The sequence below is a fragment of the Berghia stephanieae genome, chromosome 4 (genome assembly GCF_034508935.2).
Source record: "Berghia stephanieae isolate SIO BIC M18660-M18661 chromosome 4, UCSD_Bste_1.3, whole genome shotgun sequence".
In the NCBI taxonomy this organism is placed as follows: domain Eukaryota; kingdom Metazoa; phylum Mollusca; class Gastropoda; order Nudibranchia; family Aeolidiidae; genus Berghia; species Berghia stephanieae.
In genome coordinates, this window is record NC_088363.1 from 27,053,921 (window position 1) to 27,079,729 (window position 25,809).

General features: G+C 34.9%; 1 protein-coding gene across 1 annotated transcript; it reads left to right on the plus strand.

The window, feature by feature from the left end:
* LOC144970343 (electron transfer flavoprotein-ubiquinone oxidoreductase, mitochondrial-like) lies at positions 1-25,205 on the plus strand. The gene is made up of 14 exons (XM_078909880.1): positions 1-86; positions 1,624-1,719; positions 3,710-3,862; positions 4,722-4,798; positions 6,181-6,262; positions 6,504-6,622; positions 8,235-8,312; positions 9,538-9,750; positions 13,185-13,262; positions 14,633-14,776; positions 16,050-16,224; positions 17,277-17,456; positions 20,180-20,401; positions 21,948-25,205. The coding sequence occupies exons 1-14, from the start codon at positions 38-40 to the stop codon at positions 22,109-22,111; spliced, it is 1,830 nt and encodes a 609-aa protein (XP_078766006.1). The 5' UTR covers positions 1-37; the 3' UTR covers positions 22,112-25,205.
* Positions 25,206-25,809: the final 604 nt, after the last annotated feature.

A 25,809-nucleotide genomic window follows, 5' to 3' on the forward strand; every position in this document is an offset into this window, starting at 1 on the left:
CATGATACGAAGACCATAACAATCATTACAAAACAATATGGCAGCCTTCATCAGTCGACGAACACTTTTTCGCAACGTCAATAGCGGTAAATTTGTCTACTTCTTAAAAATGAAGCGGATTTGTCATTTAAACAATCGCAAGTGCCATGTTTCTTTGAAGATAAATATAATTGATAAAAATACATTTTTTTCCAAATTATATAGTCCTTACTAATTTAAAGTCTAGACAAAGTTTAGTTGAGTGTCCTCTCGAATACTCGAATCCTTGGGAATTTGATTGAATTATTGGGAAATGGACTTTGGACTAGACTTTAAATTATCTGTTTTTCTTACCGGACGAATATACCCGGACTAATCGCGTAACTACCCACTTCGGTGGCGACTACCCACTCATGTGGAGATACATGCCTTGAGCATATTATTTATTTATTTCATTTCTCATCGTGAATTGAGATGTAAAAATCTATTCACGACATCAACAAATGTAATAGTAATAGATGGTAATAAAATCGAAACATAATCCTCTTTACTTTAATTTATTTGAAAATTGTTTTAAAAATCAGGTAAAGCCTAGTCTGTTTGATTTATTTCCAATCAGGAGCACTTTAAGTCTTCTTAAACTTAAAAACTTCGAGTTTTGAAGACAAACATAAAGCCCCAGACAAAAACCAGGGAACTTTTTTCACTTTTCTTACATATGTTGAAAAAAAAGTATAAAACCCTAAACATTAAGAATTTAATCCACTTGAAAAGAAAATATTTCTCCACAGAATGATAAAAATAGTTGTAGTCCTTCAGAGTGAGCCATTTGACCCATGGAGCCAGGGTTTATCCCAACTTCTATAGTGTGAAACGGACAATAGCAATTTCTTGCTACCCTTTGGATAGGACACAAGTCTATTGCAAAGTACTTTCTACCCAATCACCGCTTGTTGGACAGGGGTCAAAAAAAATCTCAAATGCTCCCAGGATCAATCTAGGTCCCTTCGCTTTTGAAGCGAGTGCTCTACCAACTGAGCTATTGGGGCCCCTCAGATTGATAACATAATGATAATAATACAATGTAAGATGCTGAGACCCTTAGAATTAATAATGAAATGACCAGCTGTACTCCGGCCATAGCATAATGAAATGCAATGCTATACCATAACTAAATATTAGTCGTATTTTTGAAAATGCTAAAAATTACATAATAGACATTATGTTATTTTTAAAAATTGAGCTTCTATTTCTATATAACGCAGTATCCATTACGTGTGCTCAGAGCGCTTTAGCACAGGTCCCAAGACAACAACAGCACTTCCCATCAAATGGATTCAGCACTTCATTGAAATTAATCAAAATTTAATCATGAATACTGATTCCTTCAAGATGCTGTTACAAATCTTTTTCAACAGATTCTCATTTTGTACCTGTGCCGAGAAAATGAGTAATGAGTCTTTTCTACGGACTAAACATTACCTACCCAAAGGGGGATTCAAATCAGGGACAATAGGTTATAAGGATGTACCGCAAGACCAAAAAGTTGCACAAGAGTCCACAGCCAAGGATGACATCATTTAATATGAGTATGATCATTTTAAGCCCATAAGAATTTATTTGTTCTATTTAATCTCCTTCCAGCCCTCCACTTGATAAGGAACTATGCAGGAGAGAGTGGTGCTAAGATCACAACACATTACACTATCCATCCCAGAGATAAGGACCCAAGATGGAAAGGTGGGTCTGTTCCGCATTGTTATGATATAAGTCGAAGTCTATGTGAGGATGATTTTCGACTTGTTTACAACACAAGTTCATACTTGATTTGTTTTTTGATGTAGTCCTTCAGAGCCTTAAGGCCCATGGAGCTGAAGTTTATTCCAGGCTTTGTAGCTTGAAACGGGCAATAGCAATTGCTTGATACTCTTTGGATAGGATGCCAGTCTATTGCAAAGTACTTCCTGCTAGATCTAAAAGGCCCAACTACCTAATCAATGCTGGGTGGACAGAGGTGTTAGAATAAAATCTTGACTGCACCCGGGATTGATCTCAGTCCATTTGCGTGAGGTGGGTGTTCTACCAACTGAGCAAAAGGCACCCTCACATACTTGATATAAAAAAGACCCTCCACTTGGAACAAAATAAACAAGTGTAGATGATGGAATGTTATTATTTACTTTATGATGTTTCTGACATTGAAATTGCCATTTTTGCATCCTTGAAAAGATAAATCAGTAATTAAGAAAACCTCATAATCATCAGCTTGCAAAGGATTTTGTAACAATCTCCATACAATCAACTTGTGTGTGGCAGACACTTGGTAAGACTTCACCACTACCTTTACCAGTATCATCATCATATAACATAATCATCATCATTATCATCACCCCCACTACGACCACCACCACATCATCATCATCCCTTCAACTACAACTATCACATTATCATCATCACTCCTACAATCACCACCTTATCATCACTATCACGACTGAAACTACAACTTCATCATCATCACCATTGTTATCATCATCACGACAACCACTGCCACCACCTCACAACCTTCATCATCCCTACCACTACCACCACCACCACCACATTATCATCATAATCACTACTACAAAAACCACAATACCATCAGCATCACAACTATAACTGCCACATTTCATTATCATCATCGTGGTTTGTCATCGTCATTGCCATCATCACTACCACTATCACAATCACCAGCACATCACCATCTTCATTACTACTATAACCACAATCACCATATCATCATCATCATCATCATTATTACCACAACCACCAATGCATCGTCAATATTCACCTTCACCACAATCATTGCCATCATCACTTTTTCTTTGGTGTGGGGAAGAGAGAGAGAGAGGTTTAGGGGGGGGGGGGGGGGGGGGGCTAAAGACAGTAATATTGTACTGATGATGCACAATGAAAACTATGTTTTTAGTTGTGAATCATGATTGTCACATTCTTTAGAGGAATAATATTGATTGTAAGATATGCTTAAAAAGAGACCAAAATATGCCTTATTCTGACTCAAAGTGATACTAAGCTGCTAGAAGCTGTAAACTGTAAAAAGTAATAAACAAAAATGAATACAATAGCTTCAAAAAAGAACAAAACGTTTCAGGCTCAAAACCCTTTTCAGCCAAGAACAAAAAAAACCACATCATAAGTTACAGGAACAATTAGCCATTGATGAATGGCAAATTTGACCATTCTCTTTGCGGTAGGCATTGTCTGTCTTTAATTGCTGTCAGAATTCAATTGACCCACTGCACTGACCAATTGATTTATTTGAAGAGAACATGACTTTTTCCATACATTGAGTTCCTGCGTCAAACTTTTATTACCTACTTGAAGAGCTCGACAACTAAACCACCAGGCACTCTTCTACATGGGCTGGATTCTATGCCCATTGATGAAGTTGTGACTCTCGCCAGGAACAGATGTGCTTGGTTGCGATATGTGGATTCCCTGTGACAATGACACTTTTATGCTGATATAGCATAGTACCTTATAGAATTGAATTGAAGTGATGTTTTTCAATATGTTTTTTACTCTCCATTCATCCCCCAAGGCTATCTACATATCAATGCCATGCTGTCTCTGTGGAGTCCATTGACCATATATTCAACTTATAAAAAGTATATCCCATAGTGGATGAATAAGGCACATGTCTAGTACTCAAACATTTTTTTATATTCTCCAGATGTCGACATGGAACGGTTTGCAGATGAAGCAGATGTTGTTATTGTCGGTGGAGGTCCATCTGGGCTTGCAGCTGCTTGCAAGTTGAAGCAACTATCGAATGAAAGTGGCAAAGAATTACGAGTATGCCTAGTGGAAAAGGCATCTGAAATTGGTTTGTAACTTTTACTCACTATTGGTACTTATTATTATTATTACTCTATAGTGTTTATAAAGTGGATCAATTTCTTTTTCTTAATTTCTTTCTTTCTTGCAATTTTTTTCTACCTTATATCTCATTATAAATAATATTTTAATACGATCTGTTATATTTTATTCAATCTAAATCAAGCATATTTTCTTTCTTTTTGCTTTTAATTTAAAAATTGTTGTACCAATAAAATCTGATTAAAAACCAAACTTTTTAAGCCTTATTTTATTTTTCACCTTCATTGAGAGTTTTGATTTTAAAAGAAAATTATAAAAATTGTTTTTCTTTATACATATATATATATAATTTTTATATATATATATATATATATTTATATATATATATATATATATATATATATATATATATTATATATTATATATATATATTATTTTATATATTATATATATTATATATATAATTTTGATTCTATTATTAAGCAAGTTAAATTGGTGATAAAATGATATTTAAAGAATAGAAATCTGACATTTTATGAAAATACTAAAATCAACATTTATACATAGATAGAATGTAACTGGAATTTAGACATCCTATCGTCAAGTATTGGTGGTTGTGTTTTATTGTTTACGAAGATCTTATTTTTGTCTCAATATTTTAAATTTACATCAAACAAACTACCCTTTTTATGAAGAAATCGTGAACAGGTCATTTGTTTTAATCTGAAGAACTGACTCTATATACTTGAGTATGATATCATTGTATTAGTCCCATTACTTTATATAGATGATAATTCAAAGAATCTACTCTGTTTGCTTCGTTCAACATATGCTTCAATAACAGTCATTTTTCTTTCCTCCTGCAGGTGGTCACACTTTATCTGGTGCTGTGATAGAACCAACAGCTCTAAATGAACTTTTTCCTGACTGGAAGGAGATGGGTGTAGGTTTTTTTTTCATACTCAATTAAAAAGTGTTACAAACCTGTCTTCATTGTTTTTCGTATGAAGATTTTAAAAAAGTTTTTCTTGTCTTTTTTTTTGGTTTGTTTGGTAAATAGGGAAAGTAAAAGTGAGTCACTGTGGTATGGTAAGGAAGCGTCCTGCTGATCTCAACATTTTAAATATGATAAGTGCTAGCCCTGCTTTTCTAATGTTATCATTTGTGTCAGTGCATGACATAATCATTCGGAAGGTTAAAAATGTTGGATTTGCATTTTTTAAATTTTTTTTTTGCATTTCTGAAAGAATATGCTTACCAGAGCATTTTAATCTTTATTTGAAGTAAATTGGGTGATTTTTCATGAAGTTATGGTCAGATGTGTGGGAAAGGCATCCAGCAACTTTTCTCAAATTTCATACATTTTCAACTTTACGTTTTTTACATCTGCATTTTCTGCCTCTAGTGCAAGGTTTCTATAGTATGTCCTTTTGTCTGCTTTTGTTGACTTTTTTTTACCTCTCTTAATGCGGAAATTGAAGGGGAATAATGCTCCTCTCAATCACAAGCAAAGTCTTCAGCAGGATACTCCTAAACCGCTGTATCCCGCTGAATCCAAGTATAGAACCACAATTTTAAAAAACAACAGGCAGGCTTTTGGAAAGGACATTCTTGCTCCAACCATATTTTCACATTTCGGAGAGAGAGAGAGCAATGAATGGAACGCAACTTTATTTGCAAATTCCTTAGAATTTGAAAAAGCATTTGACAGCATTCATCACCATTTGTTCCAAATTAGATATTTTCCAATACAAATGTCTATGAAAAATATTCCACATTTTTTGGCACAACAAAATAAGAACCAAAGATCTTCTACAAAAATCTAACATGACCCACATTTCTGAAACAGTCAAATCAAGAAGATGGAGATGGATTAGCCTTGTTTGTCGGATGAGGGAGGGAGCAATCCCGAAAACAGTGCTCAGATGGACACCACAGGGTAATTGCAATGGGAGAAGACCACTGGAGACTTGAAGAAGATCGATGGAAAGAGAGATGACAATCTTCGGTTGGTGGGGTAAGGTTCAGAAGCTGGCGGAAGACAGAAGTCACTGGCACTCCTTTTTGTCGACCTTATGTGTTTATGAAACATGAAAGAGGAGTCAATTCAAAATTCAATTCTTTATTATTATTATTATTATTATTATTATTATTATTATTATTATTATTATTATTATTATTATTATTATTATTATTATTATTATTGTTGTTGTTTTTGGTATTATTATTATTATATAATAATCATTATCACTGATTTTATTGTTGTAATAATTGTCACAATCAACATTAAGGTTAAAGCTTTCCCATTATTGTCTACATCTCTAGGCACCTCTCAACCAGCCTGTTACCCAAGAAGCATTTAGATTTCTAACAACGTCATCAGCCATACCAATTCCTCTATTGCCAGGTAAAAATATGATTTTGTAGATTTACTCGTTTAAACCATAAAAATCATGACTCAAATTAATTATTTACATGACTTATACAGTTTTGGTCTTCATTTAAAAAAAAAAAAATTTCATGAATATACAGATTTGTTTGTTTGTTGATTATGGCCCCTCTGATTTTGGTCTCCTTCCAATATTCCAGTGACATTTACATTGTGAAAACATGACTGACACAATGTTTAATTTGTTTGGTTTTGACAGGTATTCCTATTCACAACAAAGGTAACTACATCATAAGACTTGGCAATCTGGTCAGGTGGCTGGGAGAGCAGGCTGAAGCTTTAGGGGTGGAAATCTACCCTGGATACGCTGCCAGTGAGGTAAGAAATATGTTTTGACTCTGCATATCTTGATTAGAATCTTTTTATTCTTTTGTTCCCACTGAACTGTTTTAATTGCACTTCGGTATTACTGTCCAATGTCCACCATTTATTCTATGTCGAAGTCAGTTAGTTATCTTTATTTTTTACTGCTGAGAATAGATCACAAGTCTAGATATTAGGGGTCTCGGGTATTCAAATTGTAGATCCTAAGCAGTAATTTGATAACTGGATCTAAGTATGATGTGTCAGTAAGTACTTTGAAACACATCAAATTGTAGCAGAAAGTGTTCTGTCTCTCAACCGTTACAGAAATCAGGATAAATTCCACCCCGTTAGATTTTCTGCCTCCAAAAAGACCATTTTTCTTTCTTTTTTTTTATTGAGGGGCTTTACTTTTTGGGCAAGTTTGGAATAAAACTGTTTTTGTCTTGATTTAAGATAGTAGTATTCTAAAGAAAGGTGTTTAATGCTCTTTTCAAACTCTCTTTAATTCATCAATGCGAATATTTATGCACATTTTGGAGTTGGATATCTCAACGAGCTATTCAATATTTCTAAGTGAAAAAAATTCAGAATAGCTTGACATAACATGTCCTGAACCAGAAAAAAAAAATTTCATCCTATAATAGTTTCTTATATTTGTGGTATCACTTTTCAAAGTAAAGAAAAAAAAATACTTCTTTATGCATTCAAAACGTTCAGAAACAATGGTATATTGTAAGTTTTTTATTTTTTATTTGACATAGAAAAGATGGAAGCCTCTTATCAAGATGCGGCTGCTGAAGACTTGTGAATTTGATAAGGGTTTACAAAAGATTATCTAACATGAAAAGCTGTCAATATTTTATATCTATTTAACCTGTAAACTGCCTAGAAAAACATCAGATTACAAACAAAAATTACAAGAAAAAAAAGATATCATTTACTGACAAAGGTGGCTCCAGCTACCTTAAGATAGCATGGCTTTGTGACGTCATTTCATTCATTAAACTGGGTCTTTCTGATAAGAATCAAATAGGCCAATTGACCTTTGATTACTGATTAAGTTTTAATTGTTCATTGTTTGCCATAAGGCTTTCATATCATTTTTAAAGATGAAATTTAAAGTATAGGAAACACTCTTATGAGTAAATATGTTGAATTGAGTTTGACACACTGTCAAAGATGTGTGGTCTCCCTTTTTTAAAATTAATGACAGTAATGTTGATTGATGTACTCTAATGTATCAAGTAGATCCCCCACCCCTGTTTATTTTTTTTTTAACAACCCCCCTCCCCACCCTTTCAAGGCTTTCATGTTGTACTTTTTTAAAGGGGAAATATTGAAGTGAATTCACAAGCAAGTTTTTCGGGATGGGCCTGTTATAAGGAGGGAAACTGATCATCAGATTTTGTCAAGAATATTTTATTTATATCTCTTCAATATTTGTGATAGAGTTTATTTTCATTTATTGCTTGTTTAACTGATGTCCTATTCGTGGGATCAAATTTTATTAGTTGAACTCAATGCCTCAAGAGCATAAGCTGTGATTTTGCGTATGTCTCACTTTCTTCCAAATAGCTTTGTTTTAATAATGTTAATAATAATAATATTACCACTGTTTCCATAGGTCCTCTATCATGAAGATGGAAGCGTCAAAGGAATTGCAACCAATGATGTCGGCATTGCAAAAGATGGATCCCCCAAAGTAATCTCAACTTTTTTTTTTTCCTTTTGTAGCTGAAATTTTGTCAGTTTATTTTTTTTTCCCCTTTATTATGGTAGATGATGTGTCCTATTTTTCTCATTTTTAAAGCTTAGATACCAGAATAGCAGATAACCATTTCTGTCACATTTCAGCCATATTTCACTTGATGTTACTCAATTTAATAATTCAAGTATTTTCAAAGTGGACCGGTCATTTAATCTTCATAAATTTTGATTCTCAGAGTAAAGACTGAGATTTTTGCTCAAAACTCCTCTTCAGCCAACAACAAAAACAACAAATATAGATATACTAATGGCACAAGGAAATCTTTTGTTTATGAATAAATGTGTTTCGCATTCCCAAATGCAAGCATGTAATTGATTTAAATAAAATTGGTGTATAATGTACATGTTTTGATTTGGACACAGTTTTAGCAAAATTCAGATAATTTACTCCATATTCTGGCCAAAATGTTTAAAGCGTGTTTTAAAATTAAAATTTTTTTTTTTTATAAAGTTTGATAGATTTGTTCGTAATTATTTATAATTACAGGGTTCTTAAAATTCTGACCCCTTCGTCCATCCTGCAAAGTTTGGGTAGATGGTTGGTTGTATCTTATGGACAGCACTTTGTGATAGATTAATATCCTACATAAAAGGTAGCAAACAATTGTTTTTGTCTGTTAAGGCTCCAAAAACTAGGATGAAGTCTTGATCCATGGGCGGGCCATGTGGCTATGAAATACCACTTTTATTAGGGAACAGTTTGTGTAGAATTGGATAGAATTATTGCGTATCCGTGTCAGTGTAATAGAGATGTTTTTCTTTAGATTCGAATATTCTTGTAAGGTAAAGTAGTCCCTCAGAGCCATAAAGCTCATGGAGCTGGAGTTTATCCTGGTTTCTATAACATGAAATGAACAATAGTAATTGTTTGCTGCCCTTTGGATCGGACGCTTGTCTATTGCAAAGTACTTTCTGCCAGATCTTAGAGACCCAGCTACCAATTCACTGCTCAGTGGGCAGAGGGGGGGGGGGGCAGAAAAAAATCTCGACTTCACCCAGATTTGATCTCGGTCCCTTTTGCATACGAAGCGAGTGCTCAACCAAGCTCTCTGGACCCCCTTTCTTCTTTCTTGTAAGGAAAATACTGATATTATGTTGGTGGATTTTCCAAGCCAGTATTTATTCATTTTAATTCGCCCTTCAAACCTTTACACACCCAGGATTCATTTGAAAGAGGAATGGAATTGCATGCAAAGATAACCATGTTTGCAGAAGGGTGCCATGGGCATTTGGCCAAGAGCCTGTTCAACGATTTCAAGTTGAGAGAAAACTGTGAACCACAGACCTACGGCATCGGCATCAAAGAATTGTGGGAAGTGGAGCCAGACAAGCACATTCCTGGCAGAGTGGAGCACACTGTTGGATGGCCCTTTGTAAGTAATTGCCATGTATGATGTTTAGGAGACTGTGGCAAAATGAAGAAATTTTTGTATCTGTCCAAGTGTTAGGATAAGTCAAAGATTCACTGGAATCCGTTTTAAGATAAACTGCATTAAGATAAATAAGGGAGCCCCTCAAGGTTGTTTTGCCACCAACCCTCTATACCCTCTACACAAATGACTACAGGGCTCACTATGATAATACAAAAATGATTAAGTTTGCAGACGATTCAGTTATTCAGGCTTTGATTCGTGACTCAGAGTCTGCCTACTTTGGGGAGGTGGCAAAATGTGTAAACTGGTGTCAGGATAATTCTCTATTACTTAATGTTCAAAAACCAAAAGAGATGATAATTGATTTTCGACTAACCAAAAATCACAGAGTGCCCCAAAACATTGAGAATCAATTTGTAGAAATTGTTGATTCCTATAAATATCTAGGATTTGACAACAAACTGAATTGGCATTTGCATATGTAGATAATATTTGTTCAAAACTTAGTTCTAGATTATTTTTCCTTAGAAAACTAAATTCGTTTCACGTTCCAAAAGAAATCCTTAATATGTTCTATTTGTCAATAGATCGAAGTGTTATAACATTTGGAATCAGTTGCTGGGGTGGAACCATCACTGCTGGGAATAGAGAAAGAATAGATGAAATTGTAAGAAGAGCCGAAAGCATTGTGCAGTCCACCCTGCCTACAAAAAATACCTTCTATGAAGAATATTCATATAAAAAGTTTTGAACATCTTAAAAGATAAACAACATCCTCTATTTTTAAAATATAAAATGTCAGGTAGATCAGGCAGGGTGATAAGTTTAAAATCCAGATCAGAACGTTTTAAAAATTCCTTTGGACCCTCTACCTTGAGGAGATTTTCTCGAAGTGGCATTAAAATGGAGATCAAGGGCAGTGTAACAGTGAGTGTGAATATAATATTATATGTAATTATAGAGAATAAAAAGGTATGAAATTAGAGTGATGCAAGAGAAGAACGTTTGTTTGTGTGTGTGTGTGTGTGTGAAGGAGTGAATGAGTGAAACAGAGAGAGAATTTGGGAGGTATGAGAGATTTTTTTTAAAATGATGATAATACAGTCCAGTCCAGATAATTTGAAATCTGATTAACCGAATTTCTTTTAAATCGAAGAAAATACGATGTAATGAATTATTTTCTTCTTTTTCTATATAAAATATTCATGGTTAATTCGAATTCGAACAGTCGTTATTCTCTTTATTCGAAGTGCAAGTGCTTGCCCATCATTAAAAAAAAAAACTCTGGAAGGTCATAACGAACTGCCTGTTCTCTGTATCCACCCTCCCACGCGTTTTAATGACTGATCTGACTAATAATAATAATAACTAGACCCCTGAGGCATGTAATGGCATGTTGTTCCCTCTCCGTCCCACCCGCCCTCTCTCTTCTTTCTCCAAATTGACCAGCTGTCTCGCGTCATCCCTCTCTCCTTCTCGCGCTCTCATCACTAAGACTAACTTGTGGTCTGCTGGCCGCTGGCTAACAAAGGGGGTTGGTTATAAATAGATCTAACACACAGTGATAACCACAAGCTGACCAATACACGGCACGAACAATCATAGGCCACACCCCACTCCACGCGTTTCTCTTTCTCTTCTGTGCTGTCTTTCTTTATTGGTCGCAAAAACAAATCGCAATGTAAAAAAAAACAACAAAACAATAAAACTAAAACTCATCAATCTAATCAGTGTACCGTAAGTGTAAATGGTAAGAGGGAAACCCCCTTTTGTCAGGGGAGGTAACTGAGTAATATAACCCGGATACCTGGAGTCAGGTTTAGTTATTTCCCTTGTTTGGAGACAAATCGAATTCTGATAAATAGAAGTCATTTGCTTTTCCCACCCAATTCGAATTATCAGGACTGCACTGTAATAAAAAGACACTTATTGAGCGCTTTCCATGAAACCAAACATCTCAAAGTGCTTTACAGATAATGAATTCGTTACGAATTAGTCAAAATGAAATATTGAAACAAAACACAAATGGCTTAAATAATAGTATACAAACATTACAATCGGCATGGTGTAAAATGAATTTTGAAAAAGTGGGCTTTTAAATCAGTTTTGAAGTCTGAGATATTCTCAATTTCTTTAATGGGTTGGGGTAGGGTATTCCAGGGTTTGGGGCCGTAACATTGCAAAGAGCGATCACCAAAAGATTTTAACTTACTTTTTGGTACAGATGATAAAGTGGTGTCATGTGATGTTAATGTGTTTAGTTTTGTTTTACAATTTTTCGGTTTACTTCTATGTCATTTGCTTAATTATTTTCAGAAATTCATTAGTCTATGGCAATACCCAATGTAAATTTCCAGAAGTGGATAAATAAAGTTCATCTTATCTTATCTTATCTTAAAATAAACTTTGAGACTGGTCCCGATTTTTTTCTGCTCTAAATCATTACTTATTTAAAACGTTTAAGATAAACTCTGTCAATGAGCTAGTCTGGTTAAGATGAATTCATCAACCTGGATATGCACGATTTGGATAGACAGGGAGTCACCCAATCATCCCTCCCCCTCCTTCATCTCCCGTCTTTTAGTCTCCTCATCACGCAATGCATTCAAGAAACAACACCAGCTATATTATTTGAGTGTGTTGTGTGTGCAAAGATTCACTGAAATACACAAGCATGTCACCACATGATGCACACACTCAAACACACAAACATTCGTGAACATGTGGGTTTGTGTCTTTGTCATAGCACACTAGAGACTATGGGTATGGGGGCAAAGGCTGTTGTCTATCATCCCTGCCCTTCCCTCCCAATTGTCTCATCCACACTTTGCACATCTCCACTGTGAAGTGGGCATCTTGTAGTTGCCCCCACCTTCCATTTAACCCTCGCTTGGCTAGTTTCAAGGGCTCACCAATTGGTAATCAGAATAAGACTGGCACTCGTCGCGCATTCAACTTTGACTAGGGGCAGGGGACGACTGATGAAAGCATCTCAACTCTCTCACTTTTTTCATTCTCACTCTACATTTCCAAACATTTAGATCATCATATGCCTATTGCATTGTGAAAGATGACTCTAACAACAAATGATAGTCGAAAGTCACTCTTAGTCTAGCCAAACTTAACACGAAGCTGGGCTGTCTTTCTGGGGATATATATTTATTAAAGTAGGATAAAAAATGTTTGTGTCACTGAAGGGTTGTTCCCCTTGAGATTTGGATAAGATAACCTTTTTTCCTGGTCTCCGGGAATTTATTGTAAGCGGACTGCAGTGTATGACAAAGGGTGGTAATGTCTCTGTGTATGTGTGAGCGAGGAATAATTTTAAAAGATTCATTTCAACAAAACTTTTTATGTGATTTTTTTTTTCTTTAATGTTTATTGCTCAGTTGAAAGAATTTTTATCTCATGACTATTTTTCTTAAATGTTTTAGGACAGTAAAACCTATGGAGGTTCCTTCCTTTATCATCTAGGAGGAGAAAGCTCTCCACTGGTGTCTGTTGGAGTTGTGGTAAGAAATATTCCTCTCCCGACAATTAGTTTATATTTTTTTCACATTTAATCCTTACAGGCCGGGTTTGGCTATGCACAAACTGGCATCAAATCTTACCTTTTTTCACCAAGAGACCTGATGTGCAACTTGGACTTCAATAAAGTCTGAGTCACATCATTGTGACTGCTGTCTTGTGGAAAAATAGTCAGTCCTGCAGCTATAACCATGTATGGCTTAGTTGTCGTGTAGTATACCACATGATTGGTAGGTCCCTGATTCAAGTCCCCTTTGAGGGAAAGGGGAGTGCTAAGATGAGAACTTGGAAAATGTTCTTTACTCATATTCTCTCACAGTATTCAGGCGTAAAGTGAGTACCTGATACTTAACTCATTTTTTTTTCAACATTCTCAGTGTAAAATGAGCACCTGGTGGCAGCATCATTGTCTCTGTTGAAAAGAAAAATATTATTACAACCTAATAAAGGATATGTCTCATACTACATATTAATTGGTTCTGTAGGCTTGGAAACCCATGTAAAGAGCTTTGTGGATATTATGCTTCCGAGAAGCTCAAGTTTATAACCAGTTAAAAAAAGATTTATAGATAGTATTCTATTAGAGTTTTATCTTAAAATATTTTAACAAATAATTCAGCCACTCGGGAAAAAAAAGAAAAGTAAACCACACTATCATTGATATTATTAAAAGTGAATAGAAATCCAAGATAACAATTGAAATGAAACGATTTTTATGTTTTGCTCAATCTGAAACATATAAGAAAATATTGTAAGCATTGATAATGTAATAATAAATGGCATGTGTATAGAACCTTGCCCCGATTTCACCAGGCTCTAGGCGCTTTAAGAGTTTTAATATTATTATATCAGATACAACAAAATTCTTTAAAGTTTTACTCAGCCTTAATGTGCAGTTTGTCTAAAGTTGTTTCATTATATTTTTTACTTTTCTTGAAGTTTTAAAGCAACATATGTAAATCTTGATTTTCAATATAATTATTTGAATTTAAATGGCCTTTTGTGGTAATTAACTGTAATAGAATTTAAAAATATAAAATCCTTTTCCAAGATATTAATTTCAAAGTTATAGGATAATTGATAATGAATACACGATGTAATTAAATATTTACATTTCTCTCTCTCACTCTCTCTCTCTCTCTCTCTCTCTCTCTCTCTCTCTCTCTATATATATATATATATATATATATATATATATATATATATATATATATATATATATATATATGCACCTCTTATCATCATCTTCATCTTACATTAATTTCATAATAAGATAATGAGCTATCCGCATTTAACCTTTTTTTTTTTAATATCAGTATTATTTTTTTAAAACCCTTATTCATTGTTTAATCAGGTGGGCCTTGATTATGACAACCCTTATCTGAGTCCCTTCCAGGAATTCCAGAGGTTCAAACTGCATCCCAGTTTAGAGCCACTATTTAGAGGTGGGAAAAGAATTGCCTATGGGGCCAGGGCTCTTAACGAAGGAGGCTTTCAGGTGATTTGAAAATCTATACCCATCTGGAATAGGCCATTGGCCTTTCTAAATATGAGCATCGCAGTAACGAGGAATAATTCCTGTCTATTTAATCCTACACAAAGTGGGATAAACTCCGGAACAATCGGTTCAGGATAGCAACATTACAGTACAGTCTGTTCTAAAGTCAGCTCTGCGTGACAAAAGAAATATATTGACTTAAAGAAAGGTTAATTTTATCCTTTCCACAGGAAGTGTCTGCTTGCATCTTATGTTATTAATTGTGTGGTATTGGCGTTGTATGGGGGTCCTGATAGCTCAGTTGGTAGAGCACTCGCTTCACACACAAAGGGACTAAAATCGATCCCAGGTGCAGTCTAAATTTTTTCGGACCCCCTCAGCAGTGATTGGAAAGTACTTTGCGATAGACTATCATCCTATCCAAAGAATAGCAAGCAATTGCTGTTGTACGTTTCACACTTTAGAAACTGGGATTAACTTCGACTTTATGAGCCTAGAGGTTCTGAAGGACTACTACTGCTGTATATTCGTGTATATTCATGTGTGTTTGGTTACGTATTGACACCTGTTGCAGATTGGATGTGTGTCGACAAATAGTGTTATCCATGAACTTTAACATTGGCATCTTTATCTCAATACTTGAGTGCTAATGCGAGAGACAATTTGAGTTCCCCACAAATCATCCATTATATATAAGTCGTCATGGTGTGTTGTTAATAAGTTAGCAAATATTGATTTTATAACCATTTTAATATATTTTTTTTTGTTAGGGATCTGGTCTTGTTTATGGAAGGGACTTATAGTAGCCTTGGACAAGACTAACAGAATGATTTCCCTAGGGCAAGTCTATGGCATAGATCTAAGTCACTCAACGTAATTTAAGGTTTTTGATGAAATCACACTGGAGATAGTGGATTTTTTTTTTTCTTGTATGGCTTCTGGCTCTGCCTCATGTTGTACAAATCTTTGCTGGTGCTGCTTTGTAAATAACCTACATTGTGTTGGATAAAAAAACCCATTGAACTTAAACTGTTTTAAACTTTAAACATTGGTTCTCAAACATTGGTTCTCAACTTTTTCTTTGGTGCTCTGGACCTTTAATTTTTTATCCATCCCGTCATCTTCCTTTTTTTTTTTTTTTTTCTTTTTTTTTTTGGACACTATTGTGTCCTAAAAGTATCAGAAGTGCTGCAAAACTCCTATAAACAAACCGTCCATGTCTCAACAACTTGTGCTCTTAATAAATGTTATCTATCTGGCTTTCTATTCCTAGAGCATCCCAAAGCTGACCTTCCCTGGTGGATGTTTGATGGGCTGCAGCCCAGGCTTCCTCAATGTGCCTAAGATCAAAGGAATTCACAATGCCATGAAGAGTGGAATGCTCGCTGCTGAGTCTGTCTTTGAAACTATCACTGATGAACAAACCGTCTCCAATTCTCCTACTATAGGTAATGGTCAAATTATCAAATGGTCAAACATATTCAAAAATATTTTATCAGTGCATCCCAACCCCCAGCCCCCCTCCACTATAATTTTTTTTTTTTAACGCAGCATTGATCAGTGCTAATGGTTTTCTTCGCTTCCGAGCGGGTGGTTGGATGGGAGCATCACCCTTGAATCATATACCTATGATGTTCGCATGGGTGTACGATCCGATAGTGATGTCGTTTCTTCTTCTCTTTACTAGCCTATCCTGCTTCTTTGGTTTGTGATTGTATTTTTGACAGGGGATATTTTTTTTTCTGTAAATCTTCTGCCTGTTTGTTCTTGGTTATTTATAATTTAGCTTATGATATCTTTAGGTTATGATTTTGATTTACATTTGTACTATTTTTGTTAGATTGCTTGTTTTTTTTGTTTCAGCGGTCTCTCATATAACCTCAATTGTGTTGGAAGAGACCTAAAGCAACAAACAAATCTTCGCTTCCGCGGAATTTCGCGATCTTTGGATTCAGAAGAATTTCCTCCTTTTAAAAAATTACATTTCCTCCAATCAAATGTACTGACAGTTATAGACTGTATGTGTGGTGGAACAAATAGTTGCAGTTTCCCACTTTCCTGAAGTCAGCTACAGTATCAATTATAGTTTATCATCTCAATTTCTCTAATAGCGGAGGTTGATGCAGCAAAAAAGGGGCTTAAAGACAGTCATTCAAAATTTTCCTCCCTTTCACATTTTGTCGCCATAAGCATTGGTTAGTTTTTCTTATATAGCTTTTATGTAATTTGGTTTGATTCTTATCATTTATGGATTGTCCATAGTCTGGTGAAGAGTTTTCTTGTTTTCCAATTTGTTTATTTCATTCTCATCAGGGAAATTTTATTTTCACTATAATATTCATGCAGTGTCCATTTCATCATGTTTTGTTGACCAAAGGGAAACCTGAAATGTCCACCTTATTTGTATTTGTGAAATTAAGCGAAGTCTTTTATTTTCTTTTATTATTTTTTATATATTAATAATCATTGGGGTATTTTTTTTTTTTAATTTTACATTCAGGACTTGATCCTGTGGTATATGAAGACAAAATCAGATCCAGCTGGATTTGGAAAGAGCTGAAGTCTGTGAGAAACGTCCGTCCTTCTTTCCACTACATGGGCGTCTATGGAGGTCTTGCATATACAGGAGTGGTATACTACATACTCAGAGGATTGGAACCTTTTACACTTAGTCATAAAGGTAGGTGTATATTTCAGACCTGTAAATTCTCAGACAATTGCCTGAAATTCAGAAAACCCAATATTTTTCTATTTCTACCACAGGGAATATCAAAATTGTCATAAATTTTCTCCCACCCGAAAAACAAACAAAAAACAAAACGGATATACTAGTGGATGATTACCCAAACCATCTCTTGCACTCTTTTACTTTCTCCACTTCAAGTGTGACTGTCAGGAGGATTCCCTTCTTCGCAGTTTTCATCTGTGACTGCCTCTCACTCTTAGTCACCGCGCGTTTTGGCTCTTTCTCCAGCACCAATTGTCTTAGCTTACATTTGTGACATTTCATATCATCGTCTTCACAAATGATTTCACAGAATATGCTATATTTTCTTGTAACAGAATCCTACAAACAATTTCTGACATCACTATTTCTTTGTATTTTACAATTACTTGTCGCACATTGTCAGAGGAATCTCTGAAAGATGTTTATAACTAAAAGAAAATAATAAATTCAGAACCAAAACAGATGTCTTTGTTTCTTTGTTACTCGCTGCTCTCACAACTTCTTTTTATTGGGTTATTTATGGTTGAGATGTCTTAGTATTAGCTTACTTTACAATTATTATTGAGGGGGGGGGGGGGTTGAGGTGACCAAGTGGGTAAGATATTGTTTTGAGATTTGGAAGGTCCCGGGTTCGAGCTTTGCTTCAAGCTGTTTTTGAGGGGTTTTTTCTTTGGGCAAGATTATTAACCCCCAATTTGCTCACTTTGAACAACATGGACAATCTGTTGACATTTGTTTTATGGATAATACTTCTATTTTATTCTTAAATTTGGACTATTGTAATGCTTTACTCTTCGGAGTCTTCGGTATGACGTCAGAAAACATCAAGAGCCTGCAAAGAGTTCAAAACAATGCTGCACGCCTTATCATGGGAAAAAAGCGACGCGATGAAGCAACACCCCTACTCTTCAACCTTCACTGGTTACCAGTGCGTGAGTGTGTCAATTACAAAGCAGCCACTTGCGTTTACAAATGCCTCAACAATCATGCCCCGAATTACCTCAAGGAACTGTGCACAGTTCATAAACCACATCGGGCACTGCGGTGGGCATCAAACGACCTGCTTGAAATACCCAGGACCAAATTAAAGGCTGGTGAAAGATCTTTCTCCTACTTTGCCCTTCTTACTTGGAATGAACTCCCTGCTCCATTAAGAAGATCCCTGTCTGTGAACATTTTAAAAAATTGGTTAAAAACATACTACTTTCAAAAAGCCTATGGTTTGTGATCAGCTGTAAATGCTTCTTGCGTACCTGAGAGAGGGTGGCTGTTGGTGTGTATTTTTCTCTTTCAATATGACAATTTTATTTGTAATGCGCCCAGAGCCTCCAACCAGGGGGATAGGTTGCGCAATATAAATGTGCATTATTATTATTATTATTATTATTATTATTATTATTATTATTATTATTATTATTATTATTATTATTATTATTATTATCTATATTCCTTAATCGAATGCCTAGGCAGCGACATCTCACTATATGCGCAGAAGGGTGTAATTTTTTTTTTGTATTAGCATATTTGAGGTAACCGAGGGTTTTGGTTTTTTTTAAATCTTGGCAATTTACAAAGAGATTAATGAGATTATGAGTATTATTCCTTGTTTCCCTTATCTTGCTGAGCGCTATATGTTGTTGTGAAGATTGAATTGTCAAGAAACCAAGACTGGAATTTTCTCCTCTTCACCGAGATCTCTTTTAACTGAAGTTCCACTTTTAAAATCAATTGGATAGTATGTAGTGGCCTAATCAATAAATGTATTAAAATCATGATGCCCAGATCCTTCGATGGATGTCAGCTTTTATTTGAAGGATTTTTAATCAATTTAAGGCAAAGTTTTAAGAAAGATGAGTTGACCTGTGAAATGCCATTTATACCGATTTCATCCAGATTTGCAGAGGGCAAAATTTGGACTTTTTCTCCATAATAGAATTGTATAACCAAAAAATCTGAGATTATTTGTAATTTGCTCAGAAACAGAGATATGGTCAAACAAGATTTACACAATATCTGTTCTAAACCATTTCAGTTTTTGTAAACAAAGTTGGAAATCATACATTTTGCATCCTTTCCGAGTTTTAATGAAATTTAAAACGATCCCAAAAATCTCCGGATAGAATTTGAAAACTCTTGTTTATTATATGATGTCTTACTTAGACACTGCAAGAAATTGTTTGTGTGAATGATGTCATATCTAGACATTCTGTCGCCATTGCAGCATCAAATATTTTAATATAAAAAAGCCGAGTAGGGATGGACTTGAATGGGTTAATGAAAAAGGGAAGTAGTTGTTAGGGAGAGAAGATGTGCGGCTATATGGTATGACACTCTCTTTCGGATCGGAAGGTCCTGGGTTCGAGCCTCGCTAGGCACATAGTTGAGTCCTTGGAACAGGCTCTTTACTCTCATTCTCTCACCGTACTCAGGTGTAAAACAGCATTGTCTCTGTCAGAAAAATATTGTAAGATCGTCTAACAGGCGTTATATCTCATTTCTACACGTTACCTGTTGCTGTTGGTCAGGGACCCTTTGTAAAGTGCTTTTGAGCACGTTCAGTGGATATTGTGCTATATTTTTAAAAAGCTCACGCTCCAGATTCCTGTAGTTGTTGTAAAAGAGATGAACATGATTTCTGTTATTATTATCTTGTATTGAATTTTTTTTCTATTCAGGTGCTGACCATGGTAAGCTGAAACCTGCCTCAGAGTGTAAGCCCATCGAATACCCAAGGCCGGATAGTCAAGTGACCTTTGACCTCTTGTCATCTGTAGCTCTAACAGGAACCAACCATGACCACGATGAACCTGCACATTTAACATTGAAAGACGACTCTGTTCCTATGGCCAGGAATTTTGCCATTTTTGATGGACCAGAACAAAGATTTTGTCCTGCCGGTACGTAGTTCACATTACCAAAAAGGAGATAACAACATGTAGATGGAAATAACAATTGGTATATATGCTTTAAAGTCTTAAATCATCTTTAAAGAAAAATTATTGACTTAGACTGGGGATATGTGGTCTAGTGGTATGACACTCGCTTTCGGATTGGAAGGTCCTGGGTTCAAGCCTCGCTCGGCACATAGTAGAGTCCTTAGAAAGACTCTTTACTCACATTCTCTCACAGTACTCAGGTGTAAAATGAGTACCTGGCCGTCAACAGCATTGTTTCTGTCTGAAAAATTGTAATATCGTCTAACAGGCGTCATGTCTTGTTCTACACATTAAGCGTTGCTGTCAGTCAGGGACCCTTTATAAAGCGATTTAAGCACATTTAGTGGATATTGCGTTATATAAAATCTCTATTTTAAGACAACAGCAGTATTGGAATCCAGACAAACAGCCATATTGTTAAATTTGATATTATCTAATGGGTGTATATGCGAAATATCTCCTGGGTCAGCAACAGTTTCATACTTTAATGTGAATAGTAGGGTTTGAGTTTCTTGCTGGAAAAAGAATAAAGATTCCTAGAGTTGGTGCTCAAGCTTTGTTATAATGATCAATACTGGGTGGGGTTCCTGACCTCCCATAGTGGGCAGGGAGGTACATACTGTGTCTTTTATCCCTCTATATCTGTTTTCCAACTTGCTTTCTCTCTTTGTCTTGGAATGAAATTACTTGGTTTTGTCCAGGCCCTTGCCGGATACCCTAGCTGGGAGGGAAACAATCAAATGTATACAGCTGTAGTTAGTTTTGGGAGATTATATTTTTTTCCTTGTAAATCATCTCTCTGTTATGCACTGTATTATGTTTTGTTTACGTATTATATATGATTTGTGAACATTTGAGTGTATTCCTCATAGTGGGGAGCCTGTGCTTGTGTCTGGTTGAGACTTTGAGGTGATCTCAAACTAAGATCTTTGATAGTGTGCTCTGGGAATCTACATCTGTTTCCTATTTGAGCCAATTCCCCTTTGTCTTACCTTTTCTTGGGTGCTTTAATTATAATTCTAAATCTTTTTATTATCCCATTTTCTTACTTTTTACTGGCGCTGATATGACCTTAATGTGTTGCAAGCGCCATAAAACCCTTAAAAACAAAATCATAATGATCAATAGGTTTATATTTATAGAGTAATTCCATATAAACTCGGAAATCTCAACAAACATATTGACGGGATTAGAAATATGCTGGCCAAGATCCCTATTTAATTTAATTACGATTCACCATGGGGGTTTTTTTTAATAATTGTTTTATAACAAAGGATGGCAAACAAAAAGTGATCTGCTCTCCGATAAGGGAATTTTTTTTAAAATCAATTTTGAATGTTTTTTTTTTTTTACTTTACCTTTTGCAGTTGTTGTTTTGTTTTGTTTTGTTTTTGTTTTTTTGTTTTTTGTTTGTTTGTTTTGTTTTTTTGGGGGGGAGGTGGTAATTTTTCTATATAGTTTTAATTTTATCAAATAGATTGGTATTTTATTTGTTTCTTTTCTTCAGGCGTTTATGAATATGTAGAAACAGAAGATGGAAAGGGTCATCGCCTTCAAATCAATGCACAGAATTGTATCCATTGTAAAACATGTGACATCAAGGACCCGAGCCAAAACATCAACTGGGTGACGCCTCAGGGAGGAGAAGGGCCTGCATATAACGGAATGTGATGAAAATTTATGATTATATTTATAAATTTATATAAATTTGTCTAATCCATTTAACCCCTAAATTATGGGTTGTTAATGCATCGAATAACAAAATGAGGCTGTTTCATTATTCCTTAACACTTGACATAAAGTTGAGCAATAGTAGAATGATAAAGTGACATATTAGGGATCAGGTATTGGTGTAAGGTAAATATCTGGAAAAGTGGGAATAGGAACACAGTTAAAAGGGGGGAGGGGGGGGAGGGGTAATAAGATTTGATTTTTTGGTTTATGTTTTCAGGGGTTGTTTTTGTTTTTGTTCCTTATTTATATTCAGATTTTCAGTGTAAAGAAAGGAGGTTTTAAAACATCTCATAATTTGTAGGGTTTTTTTTCTTTCATCAATGTTCTATCTTACAAAATTAATCAAAGCCAGGGAGATATTCTCTAAATCATATTGATTTGACCTTATGAACAATATCCGTTTCGTGTGATGTTGAATTGTTATCGTTTCCTGGATACTTAATACCATTTGTTTCAATGAGAATAGTAAAATATCTCAAGAAACAAATCATTCCTTAACATAGATTATACAAAACCTTGTCAGGAGTGTAAATCTGTTGTTTCTGTTATCTAACTAAATAGAAATTAAATACTCATAACGAATACAAATTTCTGATGTGTTTGTTTCAATATTTAGAAGACATAATAAGTCGTGTTGTGATCCGTATGATGTAAAACCCAAGCTAAAATGTAAACGAACACCAATTCCTCCTTTTTTAAAGTGACAGTTGCTGAAAATCTAGAAATTTTGAGAGTTGAGATGAAGTTGTGATGTGCTTAAAGTATAAATGATAATTTATTGTTTATAAGGGTTGATAAAATCGATATGATCTGTGCGCTTATTCAATTAACAGAAACAATTCAGGACTATCTTTGGGCATATCACAGCAGACCTGCCTACTTGAAAATATAAAACTCCGTAATTTTTAGGAGATAAAAAATGTAGTCGCTATAGTAAACTTTAATAATAATCAAGAATGTGACCTCACAAGGAATAAATAACGCTTCAAAATCCTTAAAGTTATGTAGTCTGGCATCAGCTCTCATTTTCAATACAATTTATGTTTAAATCAGGAGAGTTGATAGGTCTCTATATGATTTCAATCAGCTGATAATCTGGAAGAGATCAATTTATCACAATGAAAGTGTGGAATAGCCTGATGAAAATTAGTCACATTACACTGAAATGAACTATTTTTTGGTGCTTGAACAAAATAGATAAAAGGCAAACAAACTTGTGTAATGGAGACTCGGTTATTTTGATAAATGTGATGACGTTTATACAATATGTGTGCTTGAAATATCTGAACTGAAAGTCTGATCATCAGCGGTGCCAACCTTAAGATTCATCTACGTGTTTAATGCATGATTTTAAAAAAGCTTTTTTTTTATTTTGAGGGGAGGGGGGTGTTATTTTTTAACTAGATAATCAACAATTTCGACAATTTCTGGTCAATAAAGTGCAGAGGAAAAATAATATGAAAGAAATGGAAGAGTTAAAAGATTTTAGGTTAACTTTATCAATACGTATGACTCAGCAGAGTACCCTAGATTATTCCTTCATTCATCCCAAAGGGAAATTTGTTGGGTTTTTAAAACAAACAAAACAAAAACATAAAGCAGTGTAGTGCCACAGTGACCAATGGGAACAAAGTTTTTTTGCTCAAGAAAGCAATGAGATGTTAATAGTGGGGTTTGAAATCCAGATTGTTTGGGCGTTTGTGTAATGTCTTATCCATTAGGTCATACCCACTACCAATAACTAAAGTAGGACCAGCACATAGAGCTTAAAATGATAATGGTAATAATGATACAGCTTGCATGACCCTCTCAATTAAATGTTATCATTTAAATACTAAGTCAAAGGGAAATTAATTCTGTGTAATCTGATGTATGGAATAAAAAGAAAGTTTGTTTCGATTTGGGGGTTTTTTTTATTTCTGAGGGTCCAGTTATGTTCATTTGCTTGTTTCTGATATACTTACCGTCTTTGCTTGTGTACATTATTTATAATCTCCAGGACACACCAATTTTACTCATAAATCTTCAAGGCAGCACGTGGTAGTGAATTACAATGAAGTCAGACGAAGCTCTACTCTATGCATTTAACTTTTTAACCCTCTCCCGCCCCATGTATGTAAACGAATTTCCTTTTTTTTTTTTTGGATGAATAAAGTATATCTTATCTTATCTTATCTTATGTACGATACATTTGCAGCTTGCAAGATTTCTGTGTTGTCAGGACAATTCTAATTCTAAGTGTAATATTTCTGGTACCTTCTACATTCTGTGACTTGACTTTGATTTTAGCGTTAAAGCCTTTTTCTTCTTCTTCATGGTAAAGGCAGCCAAAATGCTTTCATGCTTGTGACAAATGCTTTGCTTTGTTGTATGTGCTGAGTATGACAGGAATTGTTCATGATTGTCACTTTACTGTCTGGCAGTTTGCTCCCATTTCTTTGTGCTTCGTTGAAAAAAAGCTTAGTTTCCTATATTATGTTGTTTGATCTGCTGATGTGTCGAAAAATGGATGGTACAATTGATATGCCTGTATACTGTGTGCACTGACAGTTGTGGATTGTTGTTTGTTTGAATTTTAATTTTCCCATGATGGTATTTGTAGACGGCAGGCAATCTGGATTGCCATTCTAAATGTAATATTTCTGGAACTAGTTGCTTTCGGTAACCTTATACAGGGTTTAGTAGCTGAATCATTTGATGAAATGATGCGATAATGATATCAACAAATATATATTAATCTTTTGTTGGATGTTATGCATGAGAAGTAGTTTATATAGCTACGTATACTTTAGAAATATACTTAACAGTTGGCATCTCTGAATGAATGTGAATGGATATATATAGAGCTATGATATTGATAAGGTAATGAATACTTTTTTTTTTCATGAGTTGTATTTAAAATACATATTTATGATATTGTTTGTTTGTTTTTTTTCAAACAACTTTTAACGGGTGGCCATTCTTTTACCATTGCACTTTGTATAAAATGAAAATGAATTAATAAATAAAAACAATTTGATGCTCAATGCTATAAGCCATAGTCATTCTTTATTGATCTCAAATTGGATTCAATAGTCTGATGTCATGTCGCCCAGCAACGGCGGCCATCGTGGTTCTAAACAAAAAAAATCGGTACTTTCATTCTTCATGCTGGCTAGAACTTTTCATGTCTTGTGATCAGAATGTGTAAAAGTCAAAACATGATCAGATTTATAATTTTCTTTTTCCTCTGGATACGCTTTTATGCTCGCCGGAGAAATATTTCGTAAGGGCGTCCACCATTGTTAGTTTAGAGCCATACACTGGGCTGTTTCACTCTCAAAGACTGCAACCCATAGTCAGTGCAAAGTCTCAGCCCAAAACAGGACAGAACTAAACGTGGGAGAAAATACTGTAGATAGATATTGGGACAGGGTGGGGTTCCTGACCTCCCATAGTGGGCAGGGAGGCACTTACTGTGTCTTCTATCCCCTTATATATATATATGTTTTCCAACAAGCTCTCTGTCTTTGTCTTGGAATGAGATAACTTGGTTTTGTCCTGGCTGGGAGGGAAACAGTCAAATGCATAGTTATTGTTTTGGGAGATATTTTTTTCCTTGTAAATCATCTGTTTTGTATTATTATATTTGTTAT

Excerpts from the sequence above, each read along its gene's own strand:
- LOC144970343 (XM_078909880.1), top strand. The coding sequence starts at position 38 with ATGGCAGCCTTCATCAGTCGACGAACACTTTTTCGCAACGTCAATAGC. Across the intron at positions 87-1,623 it reads TTTTCGCAACGTCAATAGCG|CCCTCCACTTGATAAGGAAC; the intron begins GTAAATTTGTCT and ends ATCTCCTTCCAG. Across the intron at positions 6,263-6,503 it reads ACCAATTCCTCTATTGCCAG|GTATTCCTATTCACAACAAA; the intron begins GTAAAAATATGA and ends TGGTTTTGACAG.